Source organism: Hemiscyllium ocellatum, chromosome 39 (genome assembly GCF_020745735.1).
Source record: "Hemiscyllium ocellatum isolate sHemOce1 chromosome 39, sHemOce1.pat.X.cur, whole genome shotgun sequence".
Lineage (NCBI taxonomy): Eukaryota > Metazoa > Chordata > Chondrichthyes > Orectolobiformes > Hemiscylliidae > Hemiscyllium > Hemiscyllium ocellatum.
In genome coordinates this window covers 1,376,091-1,400,692 of record NC_083439.1, presented here as the reverse complement: position 1 = coordinate 1,400,692, position 24,602 = coordinate 1,376,091, and the positions used below count along the sequence as shown (strand labels likewise).

Below are 24,602 nucleotides of genomic sequence, written 5' to 3'. Positions count from 1 at the left end.
TATTCTCACTTATCCAAGATAATCTGAATTTAACCCTGACTCAATTCATTTGCTGCTGAAAACTCCTTTTTATCATTGTGACCTTACAGACTTAGCTATTCCATTGCATTACTGCTCGGTCTGTCAAATTCTACCTTCTCTAAACTTGAGGTTATCCAAAACCCTGTTGCTTGGTCTGGATCTAGGTTTGCTCGCTGAGCTGGAAGGTTCATTCTCAGATGTTTCGTCCCCATACTAGGTAACATCTTCAGTGAGCCTCCGGGTAAAGCACTGCTGGTGTAGCCAGCTTTCTATTTATATGTTTGAGTTTCCTTGAGTTGGTGATGTTATTTCCTGTGGTGACATCATTTGTTGCTCAGAAATTGGCAGACTGTGTTCACTGGGTACCCATTCTTTTTGAATACACTGTATTAGGTGATTTTCCTCTGCTCTGCACGGTTCCTGCAGTGTGCGGTGTCTCATTGAAATAATGTTCTAATGCAGCTTCATTTGTAAATGTTGGGATGATTGCTTCTGTAGTTCAATATTTGGTCCGTGTGTGTTGTTTTCCTGTAGACGCTGGTTTGAAGTTCCCTGTTGGCTGCTCGTTCTACTGCAACATCTAGGAATGGCAGTTTGTTGTTGTTTTCCTCCTCTTTAGTGAATTTTATGCTAGATTTCGGAGCAAAAATCTCAAACAAACAGACAAAACATCCAGAAACCCTCGCCACTCTCCCCTACATCAAAGACACCTTGGAAATGCCTGTCAGACTACTCAGCCCCCTTGGCATCATGGTAGGCCACAAACCCACCAACACACTAAAACAGCAGCTAATGAACATGACAGACCCTATACAGACAACAAGCAAAACTAATGTAATTTACAAAATGCCTTGTAAGGACTGTAACAAACAGTGCATTGGACAAACAGGCAGAAAACTAGCCACCAGGATACATGAACATCAACTAGCCACAAAACACCACGACCCAATCTCACTAGTATCCTTACGTATGGATGACGAAGGACACCATTTTGAGTGGGACAACACATCCATCCTCGGACAAGCCAAACAGAGACACGCATGAAAATTCCTAGATGCATGGCATTCCAATCAGTACTCTATCAACAAATACACAGACTTGGATCCCATTTACCACCAGCTAAGAACGGTAATTGGCATTGCCATAGGAAGTGATGTCACCACAGGAAATGACATCACCAACCCAAGGAAACTCAAACATAAATAGAAAGTGGGCTACACCACCAGTGCTTCAACCAGAGGCTCACTGATGTTAACTAGTATGGTGATGAAATGTCTGAAAATGAATCTTCCAGCTCATTGAGCAAACATACATCCAGAACCTCAACAATCTTCTCAAAACTCCCTGTTGCTTGTGTTTTTACATACACCAAGTCCTACTCACTTATCAGCCCTGTTCTCACTGACCCTACAGTGGCTCCTGGTCAACTAATGCCTTTATTTAAAGTTAACACTCTTGTTTCCAAACCCCTTCATGGTGTCAGACCTAATGCTGTAATATCATCTAGCTTCACAACCCACTTGGATATCTGCATCCATCTAATGTTGGTTTCTTGAAAATCCCCAATTCTAATTATTCCATGGTGCTCATGCCTTTATCTACCTGGACTCCAAACTCGGAATTCCCTTCCCAAATCTTTCCTCCTCAATCTTTTCCTTTAAGGCCCTTCTTGAGATTTTCCTCTACAAACTAGCTTTTGGTCATCTGACCTAACAGTTCCTTCTGCGGTAATGTCATATTTCATTTGATGACACTTCTGTGAAGCACCTTGGGATATTTTGTTAAATTAAAAGGTGCTGGATAAATGCAGTGCTGTTTTTGTTTAAGGGATTTAAAACACCAGATGTGAAGAACTGATATCATCTGGTGGGGATTTCAGATCAAAGGGGAGAATCTTAGTGTAAGGCCATGGGATTGAACATTTCTGCCACACACAAAGGGAGGTGAAAATCCTGAACTTCCTCCCCAAAAGCTGAAAATAAATTACACACTGGTATCAAGGAACATTGAGCAAAGACAGACAATTGGGATCTAAATGAATGTTAGAACAGACTGCGCAGGGCTAATGGTTTTCTTATAAATTAGAAGTTGAAAGGCAATAATATGCACTTTGAGAAATTCTCTCCTAAATCGTGATATGATATCCACAAGGTTAACTCTACCAGAAAACAAAGCCAACTTACTTTTGGTGAAGATGTATTCATTTCCAGACAGTCGCCGCAAACCATCCTATAGGTAGCGAGAGAGAGAAGGGTTAGAGTGATCATGCTGTTAACAACTTATTACATTGATCTTAAAAAACTCCCATCCTTGTTCAGTTCATAAAAATATCATAAAGAAACAAATAGTAGGCCGTTTGGTCTCTTCAACTTGATCCACAAATAAATAAGGTCATAGTTGATCTAATCATAGTTTCAACTTCACTTTCCTGTGTGCCTCAATTCCCTTGTCTAACTCAAGTTTGAATATGTTCAGACTTTTGACATCTCCCCTGCTCTGAGAGAGAATGCCACAGACTAATGGCTATCTGAATCAAAAACATTTCTGTCGGGTCTAAAGGGAAAGCTTTAATTTATAAATAGTGCTTCCTAGCTCTAGCTTATTAAAGGGGAAACAGCTCTTGTTAAATCCCTTTAATTGTATGATTCAATAAGATCATCTTTCATTCTTCTAAAGCCCAATGAGTATCAGCCCAACCTACTCAACCTTTCCTTATGAAGGCAACCACTTCATCCCAGGAATCAATCTGCTAAACCTCTGAATCGGTCCGATGATTATATTGCTACTGTACACAGGTCTTACCAAAGCTGAAAAAAGTTGTAGGAACACTCTACTTTTATATTCCATTCCCTTTGCAATAAAAAGTCAACATTCCATTTTTTTCCCTAATTTCTTCTTGTACTTGCTTACGAAGCTATGATTCAAGGATCAGGATGCCCAATTTCCTCTGTACTGTTGCATTCTGCAGTTTCTCTTCATTTAAAATACATTCTGTTCTTCTACTCTTCCTGTCCAAGCAAACCAATTCATATTTTCCTATATTGTACTCTTTCGCCAATTTTTTGTCCACTCACTTTCTTACTTGGTGTCACTGACAAACTTAGTGACCATCCATTCAGTCCCTGCACTGAGTTATTGATATAGATCACAAATAGTCGAGGTCTTGCACTGACCTCTGCCGCAATCCATTGCTTACAGTTTGCCAATCCAAAAACAACTGATTTATCCCGACCGTTTGCTTCTCGTTATTTTATCAATCCTTTACCTATGCTCATGAGCATTCACAAAAAAGAAAAGCAGAGAGATTTGTACAAGAGAGAACAGCACCTAACAATTTTGAATACTCCAAAGCACTTTTGCAGTCAGTGAACTGCTTTTGCAGTACTGTCACTATTATAGGAATTTTGGCAGCAAATTTCTTGCATAGCCACATGCCATTAACAGAAAAATAATAACAGGTAATTTTAAAAAAATTGTTTTAGTAAAAGAATAAATGTCCATCAAAATAACAGATTTCCTGTACCTACAAAGGACATCCAGGCTTTCAGCTTAACAGTACTGGAAAGATGACAGTGCTGACAGTTCAGCATTCGCTCAGTACTGCATTGGAGTGTCAATCTAGATTCTGGTGATCAAATCCACAGAATAGGCTATAGTTCTACAAGCATCTCAGCTGGACACAAGTGTGCCAACAACTGAGACAGCGCTCACAACTGAGCGAAGAGAAACAAATAAGGCCATACGTAACAAAGAGAATTCAATGGCTTCAAAAGATTCTTCCACCCGCTGTACAAAGGTGCTGTCCCAATGTACCAGAATCCTTCCTACACACAAATTTCCCAATATCCAAACTCATGTAACAAGTGATCAGAAAATTACTAACATCTCACACAGCTTTGTGAAATGAATCCAAGGGATGTGACTCAAGCTGAACTTACAGACATCAGCCCATCGACTAGGTCACTGGCATGTGGGTCATCTTCCTTGTTTCCAAGCTGCGGAGAATATAGTTCTGTTGTTCGAAGAATTTCCAGCACACGATCCAAAGCTTCAGCCACTGGCTCAGAGCTGCTCTCTTGTGCAACATTTATGATATTTATTACCTTATAGTTGAACAGAATGATTGAATTAACAATGTATAATAAATGTTTTACATCTGAGCTATTTATAATCAGCTCCTCAAACAATCTGCACCTATTGCTATTTAGCAGCACAGAACTTGAATGTCACTGGAAAAAGTTTGTGGTCTTGCATTTGTTAGGACTATTCACAAGAATAACAATTCAAGGAGAAAACCAACATTTGCATAGCATGAGAAGGGAGTGCCGACTGTTTGGCAAGTAGATTCTAATTGGCAGAGCTATCGCCTCTGAAGAGATTGCATTAACTAAATGACGATCACGTGTTAACCATCAAACTTCATTTAAATTTTAAACTAGGCAGATTGACTAATTAATCTGAACATTGACTGGAAAAACAAACCAGCAAAGAGTTGTCAACTGCTCTTTGTGTTGAATTGAAAAAAGCACATGTCCTCTCTATCTGTAAAGAACAGGGTTAATAGTTGTATCTTTCAGGACATGCAGGTGCACCACATTATTAGCCAAGTGACAATCGTAAACTGGTTATCGATATAAATCTTCATACACAGGATTATTCAGCAAATGATGATTTGGAGGAGCCGGTGTTGGACTGGGGTGTACAAAGTCAAAAATCACAATATCAGGTTATAGTCCAACAGGTTTATTTGGAATCACCACCTTTCGGAGCGCTGCTCCTTCATCTGGGGGTTGTGGAGGAAAAGATCATAAGACAGATTTTATAGCAAAAGTTTACAATGTGCTGCAACTGAGATGATATATTGGAAAAGACCTGGATTGTTCGTTAAGTCGGTCATCTTTTAGAATGACCATGTTGGTTTCAGCTCTTTCATACGAAAATCTCAGAACATTTTTAAAGTTACATTCTCAAATGAACTCTAACAAAAGGTGCAATGTCAGCTCATAAAATGCATTGAAGGTGTAAAGTTAAACTCTGTCTGTGTCCCAATGTTCAGACGGATTCTATTTCTAAAAAAGGAACTCTCAGAACCTTACATGGATTCATGCAGTTTTTGAGCAAAATAAAATGTAATTTTGCAAGTACAAATTCACCCCACAAACGTTTGCGCGTGTCTGTGAGAGAGTGCAAAGGGGTATAAACCGGAGAAGGTGCATGCATGGGTATGAGCTGGGGGGTGGATAGGAGTGTGTGGGGGTATGTATGCGTGACAGACAGACAGAGACAAAAGGGTGGGGGGAAAGAAGAGAGAGAGAGGGAGACACACACACACACACACACAGAGAGAGACACACACAGAGAAAGAGAGAGAGAGACAGAGAGAGAGAGACACACACACAGACAGACACATACACAGAGACAGACAGAAAAAGAGAGTGACACAGACAGAGAGTGACAGAGAGTGACAGAGAGAGAGAGAGGGGGACACAGAGAGAGAGAGGGGGACACAGAGAGAGAGAGGGGGACACAGAGACACACACACACACACACACACACACACACAGACAGACAGACAGAAAGAGAGAGACACACAGAGACAGAGAAAGACAGAGAGAGAGAGACAGAGAGACACCCACACACCGAGAGAGACAGAGAGACACCCACACAGACACAGACACAGAGACAGAGAGAGAGACAGAGAGAGAGAGAGAGAGAGACACCCACACACAGACACACACCTCCACACACAGACACACACCTACACACACAGACACAGAGAGAGAGAGAGATACACAAAGAAAGACAGAGAGAGGAGTGTAGTGGGTCACCTGTAGTGCGACACGAACCCAAGGTCCCAATTGAGGCTATCCCCATGGGGACCAAACTTGGCTATCAGCCACTGCTCGGCCACTTTACGTTGTTGCTGTCCCAAAGTCTGCCTTGGAGGATGGTCACCTGATGGTCCAGGGCCGAATATCCCAGACCACTGATGTGTTCCCCGACTGGGAGGGAACATTCCTGGCTGGTGATTGTAGTACGGGTCCATTCATACATTGTTGAAACTGTTCATTGCTATGGCAATGTGCCTCTCTAACTCAAACTTACATTTAACTTAACTTGGTTTGGTACTTGAACCCTTTCTGACTCAAAGCAAGATGATTACCATAAAAGGCAAAACTAATATCAAAGAACATACATGAAGCCATCGGATTTAACCCCTTTGCAATTTGTTCTTGAAATACCACTAGAAGCTTTAAACTAATCAAATACTAATGAAGATTACGCCATATTATTTCACCAAGATGCTAATTCAGTTTTACCTTGGTAATGGGAGCTTCAATGGTCATGGAATGTATCCTAGCAATAGAGGATCTTCTGGGCTGGGAGCTACCTGTGAATTTAACAAATTAAGAAAGAAATTTCATAAAGATAGCAAAACGCCATTATTTATCACATTTGTTGCATCTTCCACAATCTATACTCTTCTCTATAATCAGCAACTAAGGAGCAACAAAGCAGATTATAGGACACTTTGCCCTCTGCTTATCCATTCTTCCATGATATAAGTTGAGATGCAGAAGTAGAAAATATTTTGCTCAAATATTTTGAGATGCATCTGGAAACAAAGGTAAACCAAGAACCTAATGAAAATAAGAAACATAGAAATGTTATTAAGTAAATGGCATTGGAGAAATTAATGGGAGTTACAGACAATAAATGGTCTACATTCTAGCACCTAAAAAGTAGCTGCAGAAGAGGTGGAAACAATTACTTTGGCTATCAGTATGCTCTGGGCTTCAGAACAGTCCCCAGTAGACTGGAAATCAGCAAACACAACCATGGTAATTTCAAAAGGTGGGAGAGAGAAATCAAAATAGGTCAATTAGCCTGATGTCAAGAGAAGGAAAATGCTGGACTCCACAATTAGGGATGTGCAACAGGCCATGTGGAACATCAATGGCCAGACAGTCACTTCTGCAGCATAACTGGCAGCTGTGCATGGTGTCACTGCAGAAACCCCAGCAAAACAGACTCTGAAGGAATTGCTGGGAAACTGTAGATTCCATTGGGCAATTCCCTGTTAAACCCATGGAAATATCTATTTAAATCGGACAGCTCTGATCTGTTGCAGTTAGGTAGCTGTTCAGAAAAAGTTAACCAATAAATATTTTCAATTGAAACTTCATTAGACTGATTCCTTGGATAAAGGGATGGTCCTAAAGAGAGAGATTGAGTAGATTAGGTCCATATTCCCAAGAGTTTAAAGAATTAAGTGATCTTATTGACATTAAGGTTTTGAATCCACTCACCTCTGCCTTAAAAATATGCAAGAACTCTGCTTCTACCGCCTTTTGTGGAACACAATCAATGTGCAGTTAAGTATACTCCATAAATATACAGGGTCAGAACCCATTGTGGAAAATATACTAAATCTCAAAGTTCTGCTACTCCCAGGTCTCTACAAAATTCATGATTTAATCAATTTATGTGAAGTCCCCAATTTCTTTGTCTTCTGAAATCCGGTTAACTAAAAACACCGTACAGGTTCCTGTATTTACTATTTACTAGAAATAAGTAAATTCTAATCACATGTAAACAGCTTTGAATGATCAACATTTGATTCTTCTAGTTAACACTAATTCCCTAAACATAGGCAGACAAACAAAAAACATTGATGTTATGGGTGGAGGAAGAAACATCGTTCTTCCAGAACTAGAAGAATTGGAGAAACAGTTCCACAGCACCAGTCTGACGCTTGATAATGTGTTCCTTTCTCTTAAGGTTCTGTTCCCTTAAGGCCTTCTTTCCAAATTCTCAGTTCTTTGCCAAAGACACAGGAGATTTATACACCTAATTGCTCACTTTCACAGTCACTGGCTTGATTCATAGAATCGTTCCAGTGTGGAAACAGGCCATTCTGCCCAACAAGTCCACACCGACCCTCTGAAGAGTATCCCACCCAGACCCATTCCCCTACCCTGTTACTCTACATTTCTCCCAACTAATGCCCCTAACCTACACATCTCTGAACACTATGGGCAATTTAGCATGTCCAATTCACCCTAACCTGCATATCTTTGGACTGTGGGGGGGAACCAAAGCATCCGGAGGAAACTCACACAGACATGGGGAGAACGTACAAACTCTGCACAGATAATCACCTGAGACTGGAATGGAACCTGGGTCCCTGGCGCTGTGAGGCCACAGTGCTAAACACTGAGCTACTGTGCAGTCAACTGTGCTGGTTTGAGACAACAGCTCACAATTAATGATGGGGATAAATAACAAATGAAACAAAGAACTGCAACTGCTGGAGCTCTGAAATAAACAAAAATCAAAACAGATGGAGAACAGGTCTGGCAGCATCTTTGGAGAGAAAGCAGAGTTAACATTTTCGGTCCAGTGACCCTTCCAGTTCTGGAGACAGATCCTGTGTCTTCCAGTCTGAAAACCACCCGTCTCTGTATCGTCCTCACACAAGCTGTCCAACTGTGCAGGGACCAGATAGTTGTCACCAGGATGATGACATTTGGTATCACCACTGGTCACAAACTCTCAAACCCACCAATTACCTATTTGGCAGAATCTCACTTTGTACATCTATCCTGGTGCCAAGCCATCACCTCCTACCTTCCCCAGGGCTTGCAAAGCAAAACTATAAACACAACTCACAATGACTGAACTAAAAGTAAGTGCAACAATTCCTTCCAGTCTTTGATTTTAAAACAGTTCTTCACCAAATTAAATCCACAACTAATGATAAAGAAAACTAAGAAAAGTTGGTCTTTACAAGAGGTCAATACATTTTTAGATACCAAGAGAATCAAGAGATATGGAGATAGTCAGGGAACTTGGAGTTAAAGTAGATGATCTGTCATGATTACATTGAATGGCAGAGTTGGCTCAAAAGGGTAAAAAAAAGGATAAATCGACCATTTAAATAACATGCAAGGTTAAGTATTACTTTTAATAAAGCCTTAAAAAGTATTTATACCTTTTTACCCAACATTGTCATTCAACTCCTAGGACATTACATGTGAAATTTGACTAATACATTACAAGGTCACCTCTTTCACAAACACTTAAGGCATAAATTGACAGTCATTGTGACCTTGGAGCACTTAACATACCATCACTCCCTCGTGATGTGTTGGATCTGACATCGGAACTTTTCCTCCTGTCTTTGTGTTTACAAGTGTGGATGTCTGTAAAGGAAGAAATGAACTCTAACAATACAGAACCAAAATCTTCTCTTTCTCAACTCTCCCAACATTCACAATGAGCTGTGCAGATAGTGCTTTTTCCAGCAGGTCCTAACTGAGGAATTCCCCTTCCATTAGATGTATATTACTCACTTTAGGAAACACTTTTCAAATCAGACTGCTGCTCCAATAGGAATGTGCAAGAAATATAATTAGGTTAACAGAGCTGCAGTGGTAAACATTTCAGGGATATTCCAGATATTGCAGAATAGACACAGTTCAACAAGAAAAAAAAATCTTAGGAACAGAATGGTTAACTAAAAATGTCAAAGCTAGCATCAAACTCAAAGGAAAAAAATGTATAATTGCACGAAGGTAGGTGGCAGGTCTGATGATTGGACAAAACAAAAAGGAGATACAAATTAGTGCGTGTAAGAGAAAGTTAGCCAAAAATATAAAAACAGATTGGAAACATTTCTTTGGGTATTTAAAGAGGTAACAAAGTAAGTGTTGCTCCTTTAGGAAATGTGTCAGGGAATCCGTTACAGAGGATAAAGCAATGGCAGACACATTGCACAGAGGCCTTGCATTAGTCTTCACGAGAGAGTGTACAAATCGCACCCCAGAAATAGCCATAAAGTCAGGAATTGAAAGGGAGGGAAGAAGTCAACAAAATTACAATTACCAGGGAGGTAGTACTGAGTAAATTGTTGGGAATGAGAGTTGATAAGTCTCCTGCTCCTGATGGATTTCATTCTAGGGTCTTAAAAGAAGTAGACAGTGAGATAGTTTGGTTTTAATTTTCCAAAATTCATTAGATTCAAGGAAGATCCCTTCAGATTGGAAACAGCCAATGTAAATCCTTTATTCAAAAAGGGAGGGAAACACAAAGCAGAAATTCCAGGTCAGGTAGCTTCAAATTTGTCAGAAGGAAAACATTAGAAACTATTGTTAAGGTGGTTATAACAGGGATAAATTTAAGATAATCAGACAGTGCCAACATGGTTTTTTTAAGAAAGGGAAATCACGTATAACAATTTATTGGAGTTCTTTGAAGAAATAACTTGTGCTGTAGAAGGAAAAACAGAACGATTGGATGTTTTCTACTTAAATTTCTAGAAGGCTATAGAGAAAGCTAAAATATTGGGAGTAACATGTCAGCATGGATAGAAGATGGCTACCTATTAGCTAGCAAAAGTGTAGGAATAAATGCATCATTTTCAGGCTGGCAGGATATCACGTGCCATGTGCCCTAGGGATTGGTGCTGGGTCCTCAACTCATCACAACTATTTATATATATAGTTTGGACAAAGAGACAGAGGGTATAAGAATTAAACTTACTGATGACAAAGATGGCAAATGGCATACATTTTTTAAAAAAGTGTGAAATTGAACATTTTGCCAGAAAGTATAAAAAGAACGCACTAAATGGGGAGAGACTACAGAGTTCCAAGATGCAGAGAAATCTGGGCATGCTAGTGCATGAATCACAGAAGATAAGTATGCAGGTACTGCAAGTAATCAGGAAAGCTAATAGATTGTTATGTTTTATTGCGAGCGGATTGAGTGGAGGAGCAGGGAAGTCATGCTTCAGTTATACAGGCATTGATGATTTTGCTTCAGGAGTACTGAGTACAGATTAATGCCTGAATGGCCTGCTTCCACTCTTATAGATGTATGGTCTTCTAGCAAACAACATTGTACCTGTTTGGGATTCAGCCTGAACACGATCACACAAGTGGGATTTGTCACTCTGTGGAAAAACGAGAGCAGAGGAATGTCTTAAAAATATTGCTCCAGATAAGATTGAGAAGACCAAAAAAAGTAGTAAGCATGGATCTCTTACACATACCTTGTTTTCATTAAATGGTCGTTTAATACACACATAGTGCCTAATTTTCCTATTGAGAAAGAAGCTTGTTTTAGAATATTTATAAATTCCTGAAGTGCACATTTTAAATGACACCAAAGACCTAGAGGAGTTGCACACGTAAGTTGAGTAAAGCAAGAGACAGCATGCAGTTATAGACATTTGGAAGGGTTTTATTTCTGCAATTAACCAACATTATTTGACCATCTGAACCTGTCACTAAATCATTCCAAATTGTATCTGATCCAAACCCCGCTGACAGTGGTTAGAAACCGGAGCAACAAACAAGCTCAAGGTTCCATTCCAGTACCAAGCCCTTTATTCTTCAATAAAACATCACATCGCAATCTTCATAGTCTTATTTTAGTTGATTAATATGGGTTTGAATTTAAATCCTCAATTGAGTTCATCTTTGTTTTGAAGTATTGGTTTTAATCTTTCTGCTCAAAAGCATTCAAAGAAAATGGAGATGTGAATCCTAAAATGCAAGGTCAAAACTAGAAGGTTTCTTTGCGTTCAATCAGCTGACATATAAAAACACACTTTAGTAATATTGGGAAATAACACATATTACATAAAATAAAATGCGACACCAGGCAGAAATACAAGTGAGTGATTCAGATGAAATTCTCTCTCATAGCACTTGGTAATTTATTTTCAGATTTCCATTTCCTGATCCATCTGGACAGGTTTAAGGAGGAATTAATTCTCAACCTTTTTTAGAGCGGCAGGTCTGAGCTGATCCATCCAAACTCTGATGGCAGTGGAGGCCTGAGCGAACAATGGACAAACAGACAAATACAGTATGTGTCACTTCCTCCAATTCAGATTGGCATTTCCAGAGGTAGCATTGGCAGAGATTTGGACAACTCATTTGTGTTAGGCGTAGTTGGTGGTGGTGGTGGTGGTGGCGGCGGCGGCGGCGGGGGGGGGGGGGGGTTGAGGGGTCTGGAGGGGGAAGGAGGCGGCGGTGGCAAAGGATAGAAACTTGAAGAGGAGGAATGCTCGAAAGCAATAACCAAAAACAGACTAGGAAAGGAGACAGAAAACCATTCCCTCTTCAATTAGGCATTACAGGCTTAAAGTGCAGGAAACAAGAAAGCATCTGGATGTAGGTTTGCTCGCTGAGCTGGGAGGTTCATTTCCAGACGTTTCGTCACCATACCAGGTAACATCTTCAGTGGGCCTCAGGGCGAAGCACTATGGTTAATTCCTGCTTTCTATTTATATGTTGGATTTCTTTGGGTCAGTGATGTCATTTCCTCTGGTGACATCATTTCTTGTTCATTTTCATCAACTAGCCACAAAACGACATGACCCTCTCTCACTAGTATCCTTACATACAGATAAGGAAGGACACCACTTCGACTGGAGCAACATATCCATTTTAGGACAAGCCAAACAAACGCACACACAAGAATTCCTAGAAACATGGCATTCCAACTGGAACTATATCAACAAACACAGAGTTAGACCCCATCTACCACCCCCTGAGAAAAAGAACCGGAAATGACATCACCACAGGAAATAATGTCACTGACTCAAAGAAACCCAAATAAATAAAGAGAAAGCAGGAATTAGTAACTGTGCTTCACCCGGAGGCCAAGTGAAGGTGTGACCTAGTAGAGTGATGAAACATCTGGAAATGAACCTTCCAGCTCAGTGAGCAAACCTATATCCAAAACCTCAACCTGAGCTACAAATCTTCTCAAAACTTGACAAGAAAGCATGTAAAAGAGAAAACAAATCACAACAATTAGGAACAAACAGGATTTATAAGTTAAAGTTATAACTTGTATAACTGTAGCTATAGCTACAGTCATTTGATTGAACTATATGTAGAGGATATTACTCTCACCCTCCTTGCCCTATGACAGGAGTTATCTTTACATTCTGCTGTACACTGTCTCCGTTTCGTTTTCTGCCGTAGTACATTCCTTGCCACTCCTGAAAAACCATAAATCAAACAGATCAAAAATGAATTCATCAAATTGAGACATAATTAGACAGTAGGACAGCAGAGATCAGGGGAGCCTTCATTTGAGAGCACCCAAGACACCAGTTGCTTACCTTTCCTTTCTTAACATATGAGTTGATTGTGTCTAGAAGATCTGCTTTATTTTTATCACTTTTAGGCACTTCCATTTGCTCCTTCCCTATCAATTCCTCTCGCTTGTAACCCATCATTACTTCAAATGCAGGATTCACATACTGCAGAACGTCAAGAAACATTTTTTATTAGCCAGACATTTCAGGCCTTATGTATACACTCCAAGCAAAAATAATAACGATTACTTCAGGGTTTCGTAGTCCAGAGGAATTGCTTTCAACAATCAAGGAATTGGAATCTTGAGATTGTTTGATTTGAGATTGATGTTCACGTCAAGACAGTGACAACTGCAACAGGAATTAAACAGGCCAGCATCTGGTAGACAGGAACGGCATGAGCAAGACTCAGTGCAGGCATGGTGAAACACTGACATGTCTTTGATGTGGCTATAGTTTTTGGCTGCATTGTGTCTGCTTGTTGGGTTTGTTTGAGGAATGGGTGGATTGTGATTATTGGATATCTTGAAAATATGGTATAAATATTTTTCTTCTGCTTTTTGTAGTCCTTGGGTACTGCAGTGTGATGTAGCTCATTGAAATAATGTCTTGATGCAGCTCTGTTTGTGGGTGTTGGGATGATTGTTTCTGAAGTTCAGTATTCGGTCTGTGTTTGTTGTTTCTCTGTCGACGCCTGTTTGAAGCTCTCCGTTAACTGTATGTTCAAATGTCATGTCTCGGAAGGGGAGTCTTTCTTTGTTGGATAGATGGGACAGCAGCTTGTTCAAGTCTCTGCATTACTGCACTATCTTCATCAGCAAAGCTAGTGGACCTGTGCCTCACCACCCACTTCACATTCAAGAACAAAATAGTCAACGGAACACCCATGAGAACACGGATATCAAGTCTCATAGCGGAAGCAGTAATGCAGAGACTTTAACAAGCTGCCCAAGAACTACAAAAAACAAAAGAAAAATATCTATACAACGCTTTCAAGAAAGAGAGATACCCAATAAACACAATCCGCTGATTCCTCAAACAAACCCAAACAAACAAGACACAATGCAACCAAAAACTATAGCCACATTACCTTACATCAAAGACATGTCAGAAATGACTTCCAGACTACTCCGATAGCCCACAAACCTACCAACACACTTAACAGCGACTAATGAAACTAAAGGATCCATTAGATAGTACCAGCAAAACTAATGCCATTTACAAGAACTACCCACTCTCACTAGTTTCTATACATAGACAAAGGAGGACACACTGACTGGGACAACACACAGATCCTAGAACAGGCGAAACAAAGAAACGTACGAGAATTCTGAGGGGCCTGGCATTCTAATCAGAACTCCATCAATAAATACATCAATTTAGACTCCATCTACCTTCCCTTGGAAAAAAAGCGGAAATGACATCACCCACCCTAAGAAACCAAGACTTATAAAGAGAGAGGTGAGACATCCCACCAGTGCTTCACCAGAGACTCTCCCTGATGATGTTACCTAGTATGGTGATGAAACATCTGAAAAACAAACCTTCCAGCTCAGCCAGCTAACTTACATACTTATCAACCTCTCTCAAAAATCGCTTAGACAACATCTCATCAGATCTCCCACAAACAAGCAGCAGCAGGACTGGATACAATTTCTGTCACTCCATTTCATGAAGTACGTGATTGCACTAAAGGTACAGATGAGATTTGGAAATTTATTACCAGGATGGAAAGTTTACCTAGCAGGAAAGTTTGGATAATTCAAGGCTGTTTTGCTTGGAGCAGTGAATGCCAAAAGTAATTTAATTCAGGTATTCAAAATTATGAGCAAACTAGAGATTTAGATAGGAAGTATCTATTAGAGGTCAATAATCAGGAGAATAGGTTTAAAATTAACAGTAAGGAGGATCAGAGAGGAGTTAGAAATAAATCAGTGGGTAGTGAAGATCTGGAAAACACTGTCTGAAATGCAATTTGTATCACTGACAGCCACTAGCTGAGATATACGTCTTTTGGGATACGTGCGATAATATGTTGACACCAGTGTCTTGATCTCAGCTTTTAAATGTGTCCCCTTTTGGCCTTCAGGACAAATGATGCTAAAAGTTGTAAACATCTCCAATTGCCTTCCACCATCGACATGCTGAGAACGGCTAATAATATGGAAAACTTGGTCATCTTCTAATATTGCTTTTGTTCATCAACTGTGCAGCTCAATGTGTTTGTACTAAATGTGGCCCTTTAGGACACAGATTTGGGAAATTTTATTCTCTCAGAAGGCTGCACAATTTTGGGACAATCTTCATTAGAACACAGAATAATTGAATATTTTTAAAGTGGAGGCAGATATGTTCTTATTGGGCAAGGTATCTGAAGATTATCATGGATAGATGGGAACATAGAATTTTGAATATAGTCAGACCAGCCATGATGTTGTTGAATGGAGGAGCAGTGTTGAAGGACTGATAACCTACTTTTCCTCCTAATTTGATGTTTGCATGAAAGGATGGAAGCAGAAACTGACATCTAAAAAAACCTGGAAACCCATTTGAAGTGCTGTAAGTTATAAGGTTATGGACCAAGAAGGGGAAATTACATTGGGATGCATAACACTTTTTGATAGGAGATGAGTTAAATGGCCTCCTTTGCAATGTACATTTTCTATATTTCTAACAGCATTGAAATTATTAACGAAACAAATGAGCGAAGAATGCTGCACAGGATATTTGAAAAAATTAGCGTTCCATTTTGAACAATGGTGGACTTTTAGCAATCATCTAAACCACTGAAAGTGTCAGGACTTGACTTATTACCTGACCAGTGAAAAATATCACCCAACTTTGAAACACTAATTCCTTAATGCTGTACTGGGATGTCTGCAAGTTTGATTTCATACCTCCTGAAATACAGAGTTTTCATGGCGCTAGTGCAGTCGCCTAAATTCTCTGGCTTGGTGCAAAGACACTCTGCCAGGTGACTTCATCAGTATCTAGCTCTGATGAAAAGTCTCTGATCTGAAACTTGCAATTCTATTTCTGAATACTGCTGAGAGAGCTGCTTAATAGTGAATAATTTCTGTTTGCTGATTTTACCAAATTTGGGGTGAGGAGGCTGAAATCATTAAGTAACAAACCTGAATAATATTATCTTCACTCGTGATTTCTATTGATTCTTGGCTTTGCTCCAAAGCTGTGATGATTGCACTACATGCCCTGAAAGACACAGAGAGAGAGAGAGAGACACACAATGATGCTATTAAAGCTACACAGCATTGAGCAGTTCTTGCTACATGCAACTGTGAAAGCATCGCATTGAATCCATGTGGTACACAGTATTTCCAAACCAAAAGAGGTTTATTAGGCTATTTTTCTTTTAAAGCTGACCTTCTATTATTCTTTAAAATGTCAAAGGTGAACTGTGTGCAGATTTTGATACAAAACAAAGCTCTGACCATCAATGTGGACATTATGATGAGATTTCTTGACCAATTTTACACTCAAAGATCTGAATGAAATGGTCTAATGGGAACTGGGGATTCCCCAGAAACCTGATACGCATGACAAACATTTACACACCAAACCAGGCTGAATTATTAAGGTAATACTTGTGTGTATGGTCCAAACCAAATTAGCCCATGAAATGAGTCAGTGAAGCAGCTTGAAGTACCTCAATTTGAACTGAGCACGTACTTCTCCGAATTCCAACTGGATCAGTTCATTGTAACAGGCAACGATACTGGGATTTTCAATGTAACACTGTGGAAACAAATACAACATATCAACAGTGGCTCTGCAGAAGCAAATCCCAAATATTTCACAAGGCAAGTTAAATTAGCTAGCCAGGATAATAATTGCCATCCAGGTGCCCAGAAAAACAAACAATGTGAAAAATTATGAGGAATGACTAAAGAACCAAGGGCCTCCTTCAGCAACTGAGCGAAAAATTATACAGGTTTAAAATTAGAGAAAATGATTGCATAAGTTGAGAAAAGGCTATTTCTATTGTTCACAGATTTGTAATTAGAGAAGACTAAATCCTGCAAAAAAGAGAATTAGTCAAAGCAGTCTGTCTTTAATTAAAGACAAGCTTGGGGAACAACGTTCCCTGATGCATCCTCCATGGCAATGCTGGACCACAGTTCATTTGTGAAGCTATCCACACCGTGGTTCTTTTACAGTATAAATTGTCATTCACTTTGAAATCTGGTCCATGTGTCCCATTGAGTGCACAATATACCGCTTCCACTGCATACCTCTTCTTCAGCCATGCTCTCAAAATCTGTTATCTAGCAATTACTTGGAAATTCAAATAATGAAAATGGCAGAGAGCAATTGTTTTTCTGAAAATGCTTCTTTAAAAAAGGGTCATTCAGACACAAACCGTGGGTAAACAAGAATCCGAAGCAGCTTTTAAGAAGAATGGATGAATCTCTTAGGAGAAAATGAGGACTGCAGATGCTAGAGATCAGAGCTGAAAATGTGGTGCTGGAAAAGCACAGCAGGTCAGGCAGCATCCAAGGAGCAGGAAAATCGACGTTTCAGGCATGAGTCCTTCTTAAGGAATGAGTAATGCATGAATGGATCCATTCTTCAGGAATGGATGAATCTCTTAAAAAGTATTAAAACAAGACTGGGAAAGCAGAGGGAAATTGAACTAAATGAAAACAATTTAAGGAATCCAGACTCCGAAACACACAAGAACAAAACAAGGCTATTTGAAGCAACAGTTGGCATTTGGTGAATAATCCTACCTACTATCCACAAACTTCCAGTCCGTTCCAAAAATAATCTCCACAATGCTCTTGATCCCAATTTGTTCTAATCTGCTCCCATTTTATGTTAAGAAAACATTAATTTTTCTTCCTACAAACCCATCAAGAACTCCGTACTCAGAGTTAGCTGGTCAATTAGCTACAACTATCCAGATTTCTCTAAAGTAAGTAAATGATTTGTACAAAAAATAATAGGTTTCTTTTCTACCCATGTTCTTAATAGCAGATGAAGGCTGTTCAGCTCATTAAACCTGCTATGCCGTTTAGTAAGATCATGGGCTGATTCTTGTGGCACCAGCTCCAATTTCCTGTCTGGTCCTCACCCTCCTCAACTCCCTTGTCCATCATAAATCTATTTAAATCAGTCCTGAACAAATTCAATGAGCCATTCTTCATTTTTTTTTGGAAAAGAGAATTTTCTCATGGAAAATCTCTATCTTGAAAGAGTGGCCTCATTTTTTAAAAAGCACCTCCCTTAACTTTAGTCTTCCCCAAGAGGAAACATCCTCCTGATATAAGACCATAAGACATAGGAGTGGAAGTAAGGCCATTCGGTCTATCAAGTCCACTCTGCCATTCAATCATGGCTGATGGGCATTTCAACTCCACTTACCCACTTCTCCCCGTAGCCCTTAAATTCTTGTTGTCTCGAGGAATTATCAATCTCTGCCTTGAAGACATTTAGCGTCCCGGCCTCCACTGCACTCTGCGGCAATGAATTCCATAGGCCCACCACTCCCTGGCTGAAGAAATGTTTCCGCATTTCTGTTCTGAATTTACCCCCTTTAATTTTAAGGCTGTGTCCACGGGTCCTAGTCTCCTCGCCTAACGGAAACAACTTCCTAGCGTCCACCCTTTCCAAGCCATGTATTATCTTGTACGTCTCTATTAAGTCTCCCCTTACTCTTCTAAACTCCAATGAATACAATGTGTCGTTAAGATTCCTCAGGATCTTGTTTGTTCCAATAAGGTCAACTCTCTCTCATTGGGCACAGGACCCAAACTGCTCATCTTGTGAAACCAAGCTAAATACTTCTTTCCAGGAACAATTTGAAGCAGTTCAAAGGATCTCTCAATTATATCCTACCCAATTTATACCCTTCAAATCAACAAATATAATTGTATTTGTAATCGCAGTGAAACCAAGTTCTGTACTGACAGATTCAGAGACTTATTGACACTCCCTAGATATCTTCCTACCAACATGCACTATAACTGCTCCATTTAAGACACTCTCTGTAATTCATTACACTAGAACCAGTGATTCTATAGTTATAAGACGACACAGCCACTATTAGGCACAAACGACATTTCATTATGACAGCACATGGGCCTCCCCATTGATTATCTTCTGCACTGTTTTGATGCTATTTTCCATCTCCTTCCTTGCCATACAACACCCTTCATGATATTATCTTTAAACAGCCAAATCAGGGCAAGGGGCTGAAGGGTCTCTCACTGAGCTCCAAAATTAATTTAATGCAAATTGAACATGAAAAGAAGGAAATGTGCTTTCAAGCTTTCGGTAAGGCTCTCTCAATCAGAATTTAACAATTATTTTTAAAAAGACGGAGTGCTATGACATTGAGCTGAATAGTCAGCTGATGATTTCCAGGCAGTTCTTCACTTCTGTTTCAGCACTCCCATACCGACTGATTGGATGAATGATTTATTGATCGTGCATTTTACACTGAATAATAAAATACAACAGTCACCGCAATCTGGCTCTATTTTGAGTAATTTAAGAATAAAAAGGACAACATTAATAACTGAAAGAATGACTTGAGCCAGTTCATGCATGACATCTGCACTGCCCCTCCTCCTCCACCACCACGCCGCTGCCTGCACCAGACCCAATGTAGGACATGCCATTCTTTAGATGCCATTTCTTTGCCACTTGGCCCAGCTTGCTGATGCCAATTCTGGGTCCCATACTGAACCCACACTTGCTCTGCAACCAGGAGGCCCCGGCTCCACTGCCATCTTGATGATGCCAGGATTACCAGCTCTTGGCATAACATGCTGCCACTGCTGCAGATGCCACCTCGCCAACACCAGGAGACTGGCTCTGGGCCCACTGCAACTGAGAGTCCCTTGCTCCACAGCCAGACCAGGTTGTGCCACCACCTCACCCAGCATCTCTCACTGGTCGCCCAATGACGAGACGCCACACCTTGCCGGCACCATCATCCCATAAAGTCTGCTGCCACCACATCTGATTGCTAAGAGGAGCTTAGCTGCTACTACCTCCAGTCGCCGTGAGGAGCCATGTCCACTGCTGCCTCCAACTGCCCGGAGCCACTACACTGTGCACGGCCTGCTCTGGCTGCAGCACCGATTTCACTGACTAACCCGCTACAAAAGGCTCCGAAAAGGGGAAAAACAAGACGACATAAAAAGAAAAAAAAAAGCAAGTATGCTAGAGGAGATGAGCCCCAGGCAAGGGCCCACACACAGCCCTGCTTCTCAGAGACCCTGGCAGGTCTCAGGCAATAGTCACAACAGACAGAAACAAATTGGTGCCACACCCTCAATTTCCTTACAACTGAAAGTTTTCATGGTACAACAATTGAGGATAGGAATGGAGTAAACTGATCAAGGTAAACACAGATGGAAGTGAGATACAGTACAACAAACTTAACAGATAAATCAGCACATTAAGATTGCAATAGGAGCCAAAGCAACAAAAGAAACAACTTGCACAGAAAACAAAATGTGCAACACAATGAACTTGCACATTACATACAATCACATCAATGATCTAACCCAAAAGGTTTAGAAATTAAATTTTGACACAGAAGGTTGGATTACATTTAACTATTGTGATCTCAGTCTAAAATAAACTTTTGTCCAAGTTAATAAATCCTGATGAGTGGAGCTGTTAGACAACAAACAGGGCCCTCACTGAGCTTTGCGGAGAATGAGTTTTGAGGAAACCCATTGCCTGCCTAATACACGATCAGGACCATTTACACTTCCCAATGCAATACAAAAGATATAAATCTATTGATTAGAAGCACAAGCACTGTTAAATGGATTTGCAATTCCCATAGCTGGGATCAATCACCCATTCCACTGAAAGATAGTAACATTACTATATTCACAATCAGCAGCTAAAAACTAAAGTATAGAAAAAGTAAACAACGTACCCGTGTGAATCCTGCAGCAATCAGTGACATCACAGAACTCTCCTTGTGATCTCCTTGTCTAAGGTACAACAATAATGCAATTACAAAATTAATAATGGTTTTGGAAAAGGCATCAATCATGACAATCTGCACTAAAATGCAAAGTTATGACGATTGGTAGATTGTTACAACTACAATTAAAAGGCAATTGTTCTTCTTTGACTTCACTGAACAAAGAAAATTTACAGCCCAGGAACAGGCCCTTCGGTCCTCCAAGCCTGAGCCGATCCAAATGTACTGTCTAAACCTGTCGCCCAATTCTTAAGCATCTGTATCCCTCTACTCCCCACCTACTCATGCATCTGTCCAGACAGATCTTAAATTAATCTATCTTGCCTGCCTCTACCACCTCTGCTGGCAACGCATTCCAGACACCCTCCCCCCTCTGTGTGAAGTACATGCCATGTGTATCCCCTTTAAACTTTTCACCTCTCACCTTGAACATGTCACCTCTCATTATTAAATCCTTCACCCTGGGAAAAAGCTGATCTCTATCCACCCTGTCTATACCCTTCATGATTCTGTAAACCTCAATCAGGTCTCCCTTCAATCTCCTTTTATCTAATGAAAACAAACTTAACCTACTCAACCTCTCTTCATAGCTAGCACCTTCCATACCAGGCAATATCCTTGTAAACCTTCTCTGCACCCTCCCCAAAGCGTTCACATCCTTTTGGTAATGTGGCGACCAGAACTGTACACAGTATTCTAAATGCGGCCGAACCAATGTCTTGTACAATTTTAACATGACCTGCCAGCTCTTATACTCAATACCCTGTCCAATGAAGGCAAGCATACCATATGCCTTCTGGACCACTCTATCCACCTGTGCAGCAACCTTCAGGGTACAATGGATCTACACTCCCAGACCCCTCTGTCCATCAGTTTTTCCCAAGGCTCTTCCATTCATTGTATAATTCGCTCTAGAGTTAGTCTTGCCTAAATGCAACACCTCACATTTATCTGGATTGAAATCTATCTGCCACTTTTATGACCAACTCTCCAGTTTATCTATATCCTCCTGTATTCTCTGACAGTCCCTTATGCTTTCTGCTACTCCACCAATCTGTGTCATCTGCAAACTTGCTGATCATACCAACAGTGCCCTCTTCCAGATCATTTATGTATATTACAAACAACAGTGGCCCCAACACTGACCCCTGTGGAACACAACTGATCACCTTTCTCCATTTTGAGAAACTCCCTTCAACTACTACTCTCTGTCTCCTGTTGCTCAACCAGTTCTTTATCCACCTAGCTAGAACACTCTGCACACCATGTGACTTCACTTTCTCCATTAGTCTACCATGGGGAACCTTATCAAATGCCTTACTAAAGTCCACATATATGACATCAACAGCCCTTCCTTCATCTATTAACAGAGTTGTTTGAGGAAGTGACCAAGTTAAGTTGGTACGGCATGATCTCCCCCGCACAAAACCATGTTGCCTGTCAATGATAAGCCCATTCTTTTCTAAATATAAATAGATCCTATCCCTCAGTATCCTCCCCAGCACTTTCCCACCACCGACGTCAGGCTCACTGCTCTGTAGTTACCTGGAATGTCCCTACTACCCTTCTTGCACAGAGGGACAACATGAGCAACCTTCCAGTCCTCTGGCACCTCACCTGTATTTAAGGATGCTACAAAGATATCTGTCAGGGCCCCAGCTATTTCTTCTCTTACCTCCCTCAGCAACCTGGGATAGATCCCATCCGGTCCTGGGGATTTATCCACCTTAATAACCTCTAGTCTATCCAACACATCTTCCCGGCTTATGTCAACATGATCCAGACTAATCAAACTTCTATCTCTAATCTCAAGATTCATCATGTTCCTCTCCTCAGTGAACACTGATGTAAAGTAATCATTTAGAATCGCACCCATTCTCTCAGGTTTGACACACAGCCTTCCTTCATTATCCTTTAGTGGACCAATCCTTTCTCTAGTTACCTGCTTGCTTCTTATATAAAAAGGTTTTGGGTTTCTCCTTAATTCTGCTTGCTAAAGCTATTTCAAGACCCTTTTTAGCCCGCTTGATTCCTTGTTTAAGACTTGTCCTACTCTTCCGATATTCCTCCAGGGTCCATTCTGTTCTTAGCTGCCTAGGCCGTTATGTACTCTTCCCTTTTCCTCTTGGCTAGTCGTACAATTTCTCCTGTCATCCACAGTTCATAAATCTTGCGCTTCCTATCCCTTGCCTTCAACAGGACATGCCTATCTTGCACTACCGTTAACCTATCTTTGAAAGCCTCCCACATCTCAAACGTGGACTTCCCTTCAAATAGCTGTGTCCAATCCACATTTCTCAGCTCCTGCCTAATTTTGATCGAATTGCCTTAGTACTCTTCAAATTAGTACTGATCGAATTGGATTAATACTCTTTTCAGACCATTCTCTTCTTTATCTATAAGTAAAGGATGAAAATAGATAAGTCCCCTGGGCCTGATGACATTTATCCTAGGATCCTCTGGGAAGCTAGGGAGGAGATAGCGGAGCCATTGGCCTTGATTTTTATGTCGTCATTGTCTACGGGAATAGTGCCAGAAGACTGGAGGATAGCGAATGTGGTCCCCTTGTTCAAGAAGGGGAGTAGGGATAGCCCGAGTAACTATAGGCCAGTGAGTCTCACTTCTGTTGTGGGCAAAGTCTTACAGAGAATTGTAAGGGATAGGATTTATGAACATCTGGATAGGAATAATGTGATCAAGGATAGTCAGCATGGTTTTGTGAAGGGCAGGTCGTGCCTCACAAACCTTATTGAGTTCTTTGAGAAGGTGACCAAGGAAGTGGACGAGGGTAAAGCAGTAGATGTGGTGTATATGGATTTTAGCAAGGCGTTCGATAAGGTTCCCCATGGTAGGCTAATGCAAAAACTACGGAGGTATGGCATTGAGGGTACATTAGAGGTTTGGATTAGGAATTGGCTGGCTGGAAGGAGACAGAGGGTAGTAGTTGATGGTATAGGTTCATCTTGAAGTGCAGTTACTAGCGGTGTTCCACAAGGATCTGTTTTGGGACCATTGCTGTTTGTCATTTTTATAAATGACCTAGAGGAGGGGCTTGAAAGCTGGGTGAGCAAGTTTGCGGATGACACGAAAGTCGGTGGAGTTGTGGACAGTGAAGAAGGATGTGGCAGGTTACAGCGGGATATAGATAAGCTGCAGAGCTGGGCAGAAAGGTGGCAAATGGAGTTCAATGTAGCTAAGTGTGAAGTCATTCACTTTGGTAGGAGTAACAAGAAGATGGATTACTGGGCTAATGGTAGGCTACTTGGTAGTGTGGATGAGCAGATGGATCTTGGTGTCCATGTACACATATCTCTGAAAGTTGCCACCCAGATAAATAGTGCTGTGAAGAAGGCTTTATTGGTAGAGGAATTGAGTTCCGGAGTCCTGAGGTCATGTTGCAGTTGTATAAGACTCTGGTGCGGCCTCATCTGGAGTATTGTGTGCAGTTTTGGTCGCCATACTATAGGAAGGACGTGGAGGCATTGGAAC

The 24,602-nt window shown here is 40.7% G+C and overlaps 1 protein-coding gene across 2 annotated transcripts in view; it reads right to left on the bottom strand.

Annotated features, from left to right (window-relative positions):
• pde8a (phosphodiesterase 8A) overlaps positions 1–24,602 on the bottom strand; it is a 118,828-nt gene that overhangs the window by 26,908 nt on the left and 67,318 nt on the right. For both annotated transcript variants that reach the window (XM_060853287.1, XM_060853288.1), the window contains exons 5-15: positions 21,063–21,120; positions 16,809–16,897; positions 16,276–16,354; positions 13,166–13,306; positions 12,954–13,042; positions 11,078–11,126; positions 10,930–10,978; positions 9,153–9,227; positions 6,342–6,412; positions 3,960–4,124; positions 2,205–2,250 (exon numbers count right to left, since the gene is read on the bottom strand). In XM_060853287.1, coding sequence (XP_060709270.1) covers positions 2,205–2,250; positions 3,960–4,124; positions 6,342–6,412; positions 9,153–9,227; positions 10,930–10,978; positions 11,078–11,126; positions 12,954–13,042; positions 13,166–13,306; positions 16,276–16,354; positions 16,809–16,897; positions 21,063–21,120 — 911 coding nt within the window. The remainder of the gene's footprint in view (positions 1–2,204; positions 2,251–3,959; positions 4,125–6,341; positions 6,413–9,152; positions 9,228–10,929; positions 10,979–11,077; positions 11,127–12,953; positions 13,043–13,165; positions 13,307–16,275; positions 16,355–16,808; positions 16,898–21,062; positions 21,121–24,602) is intronic.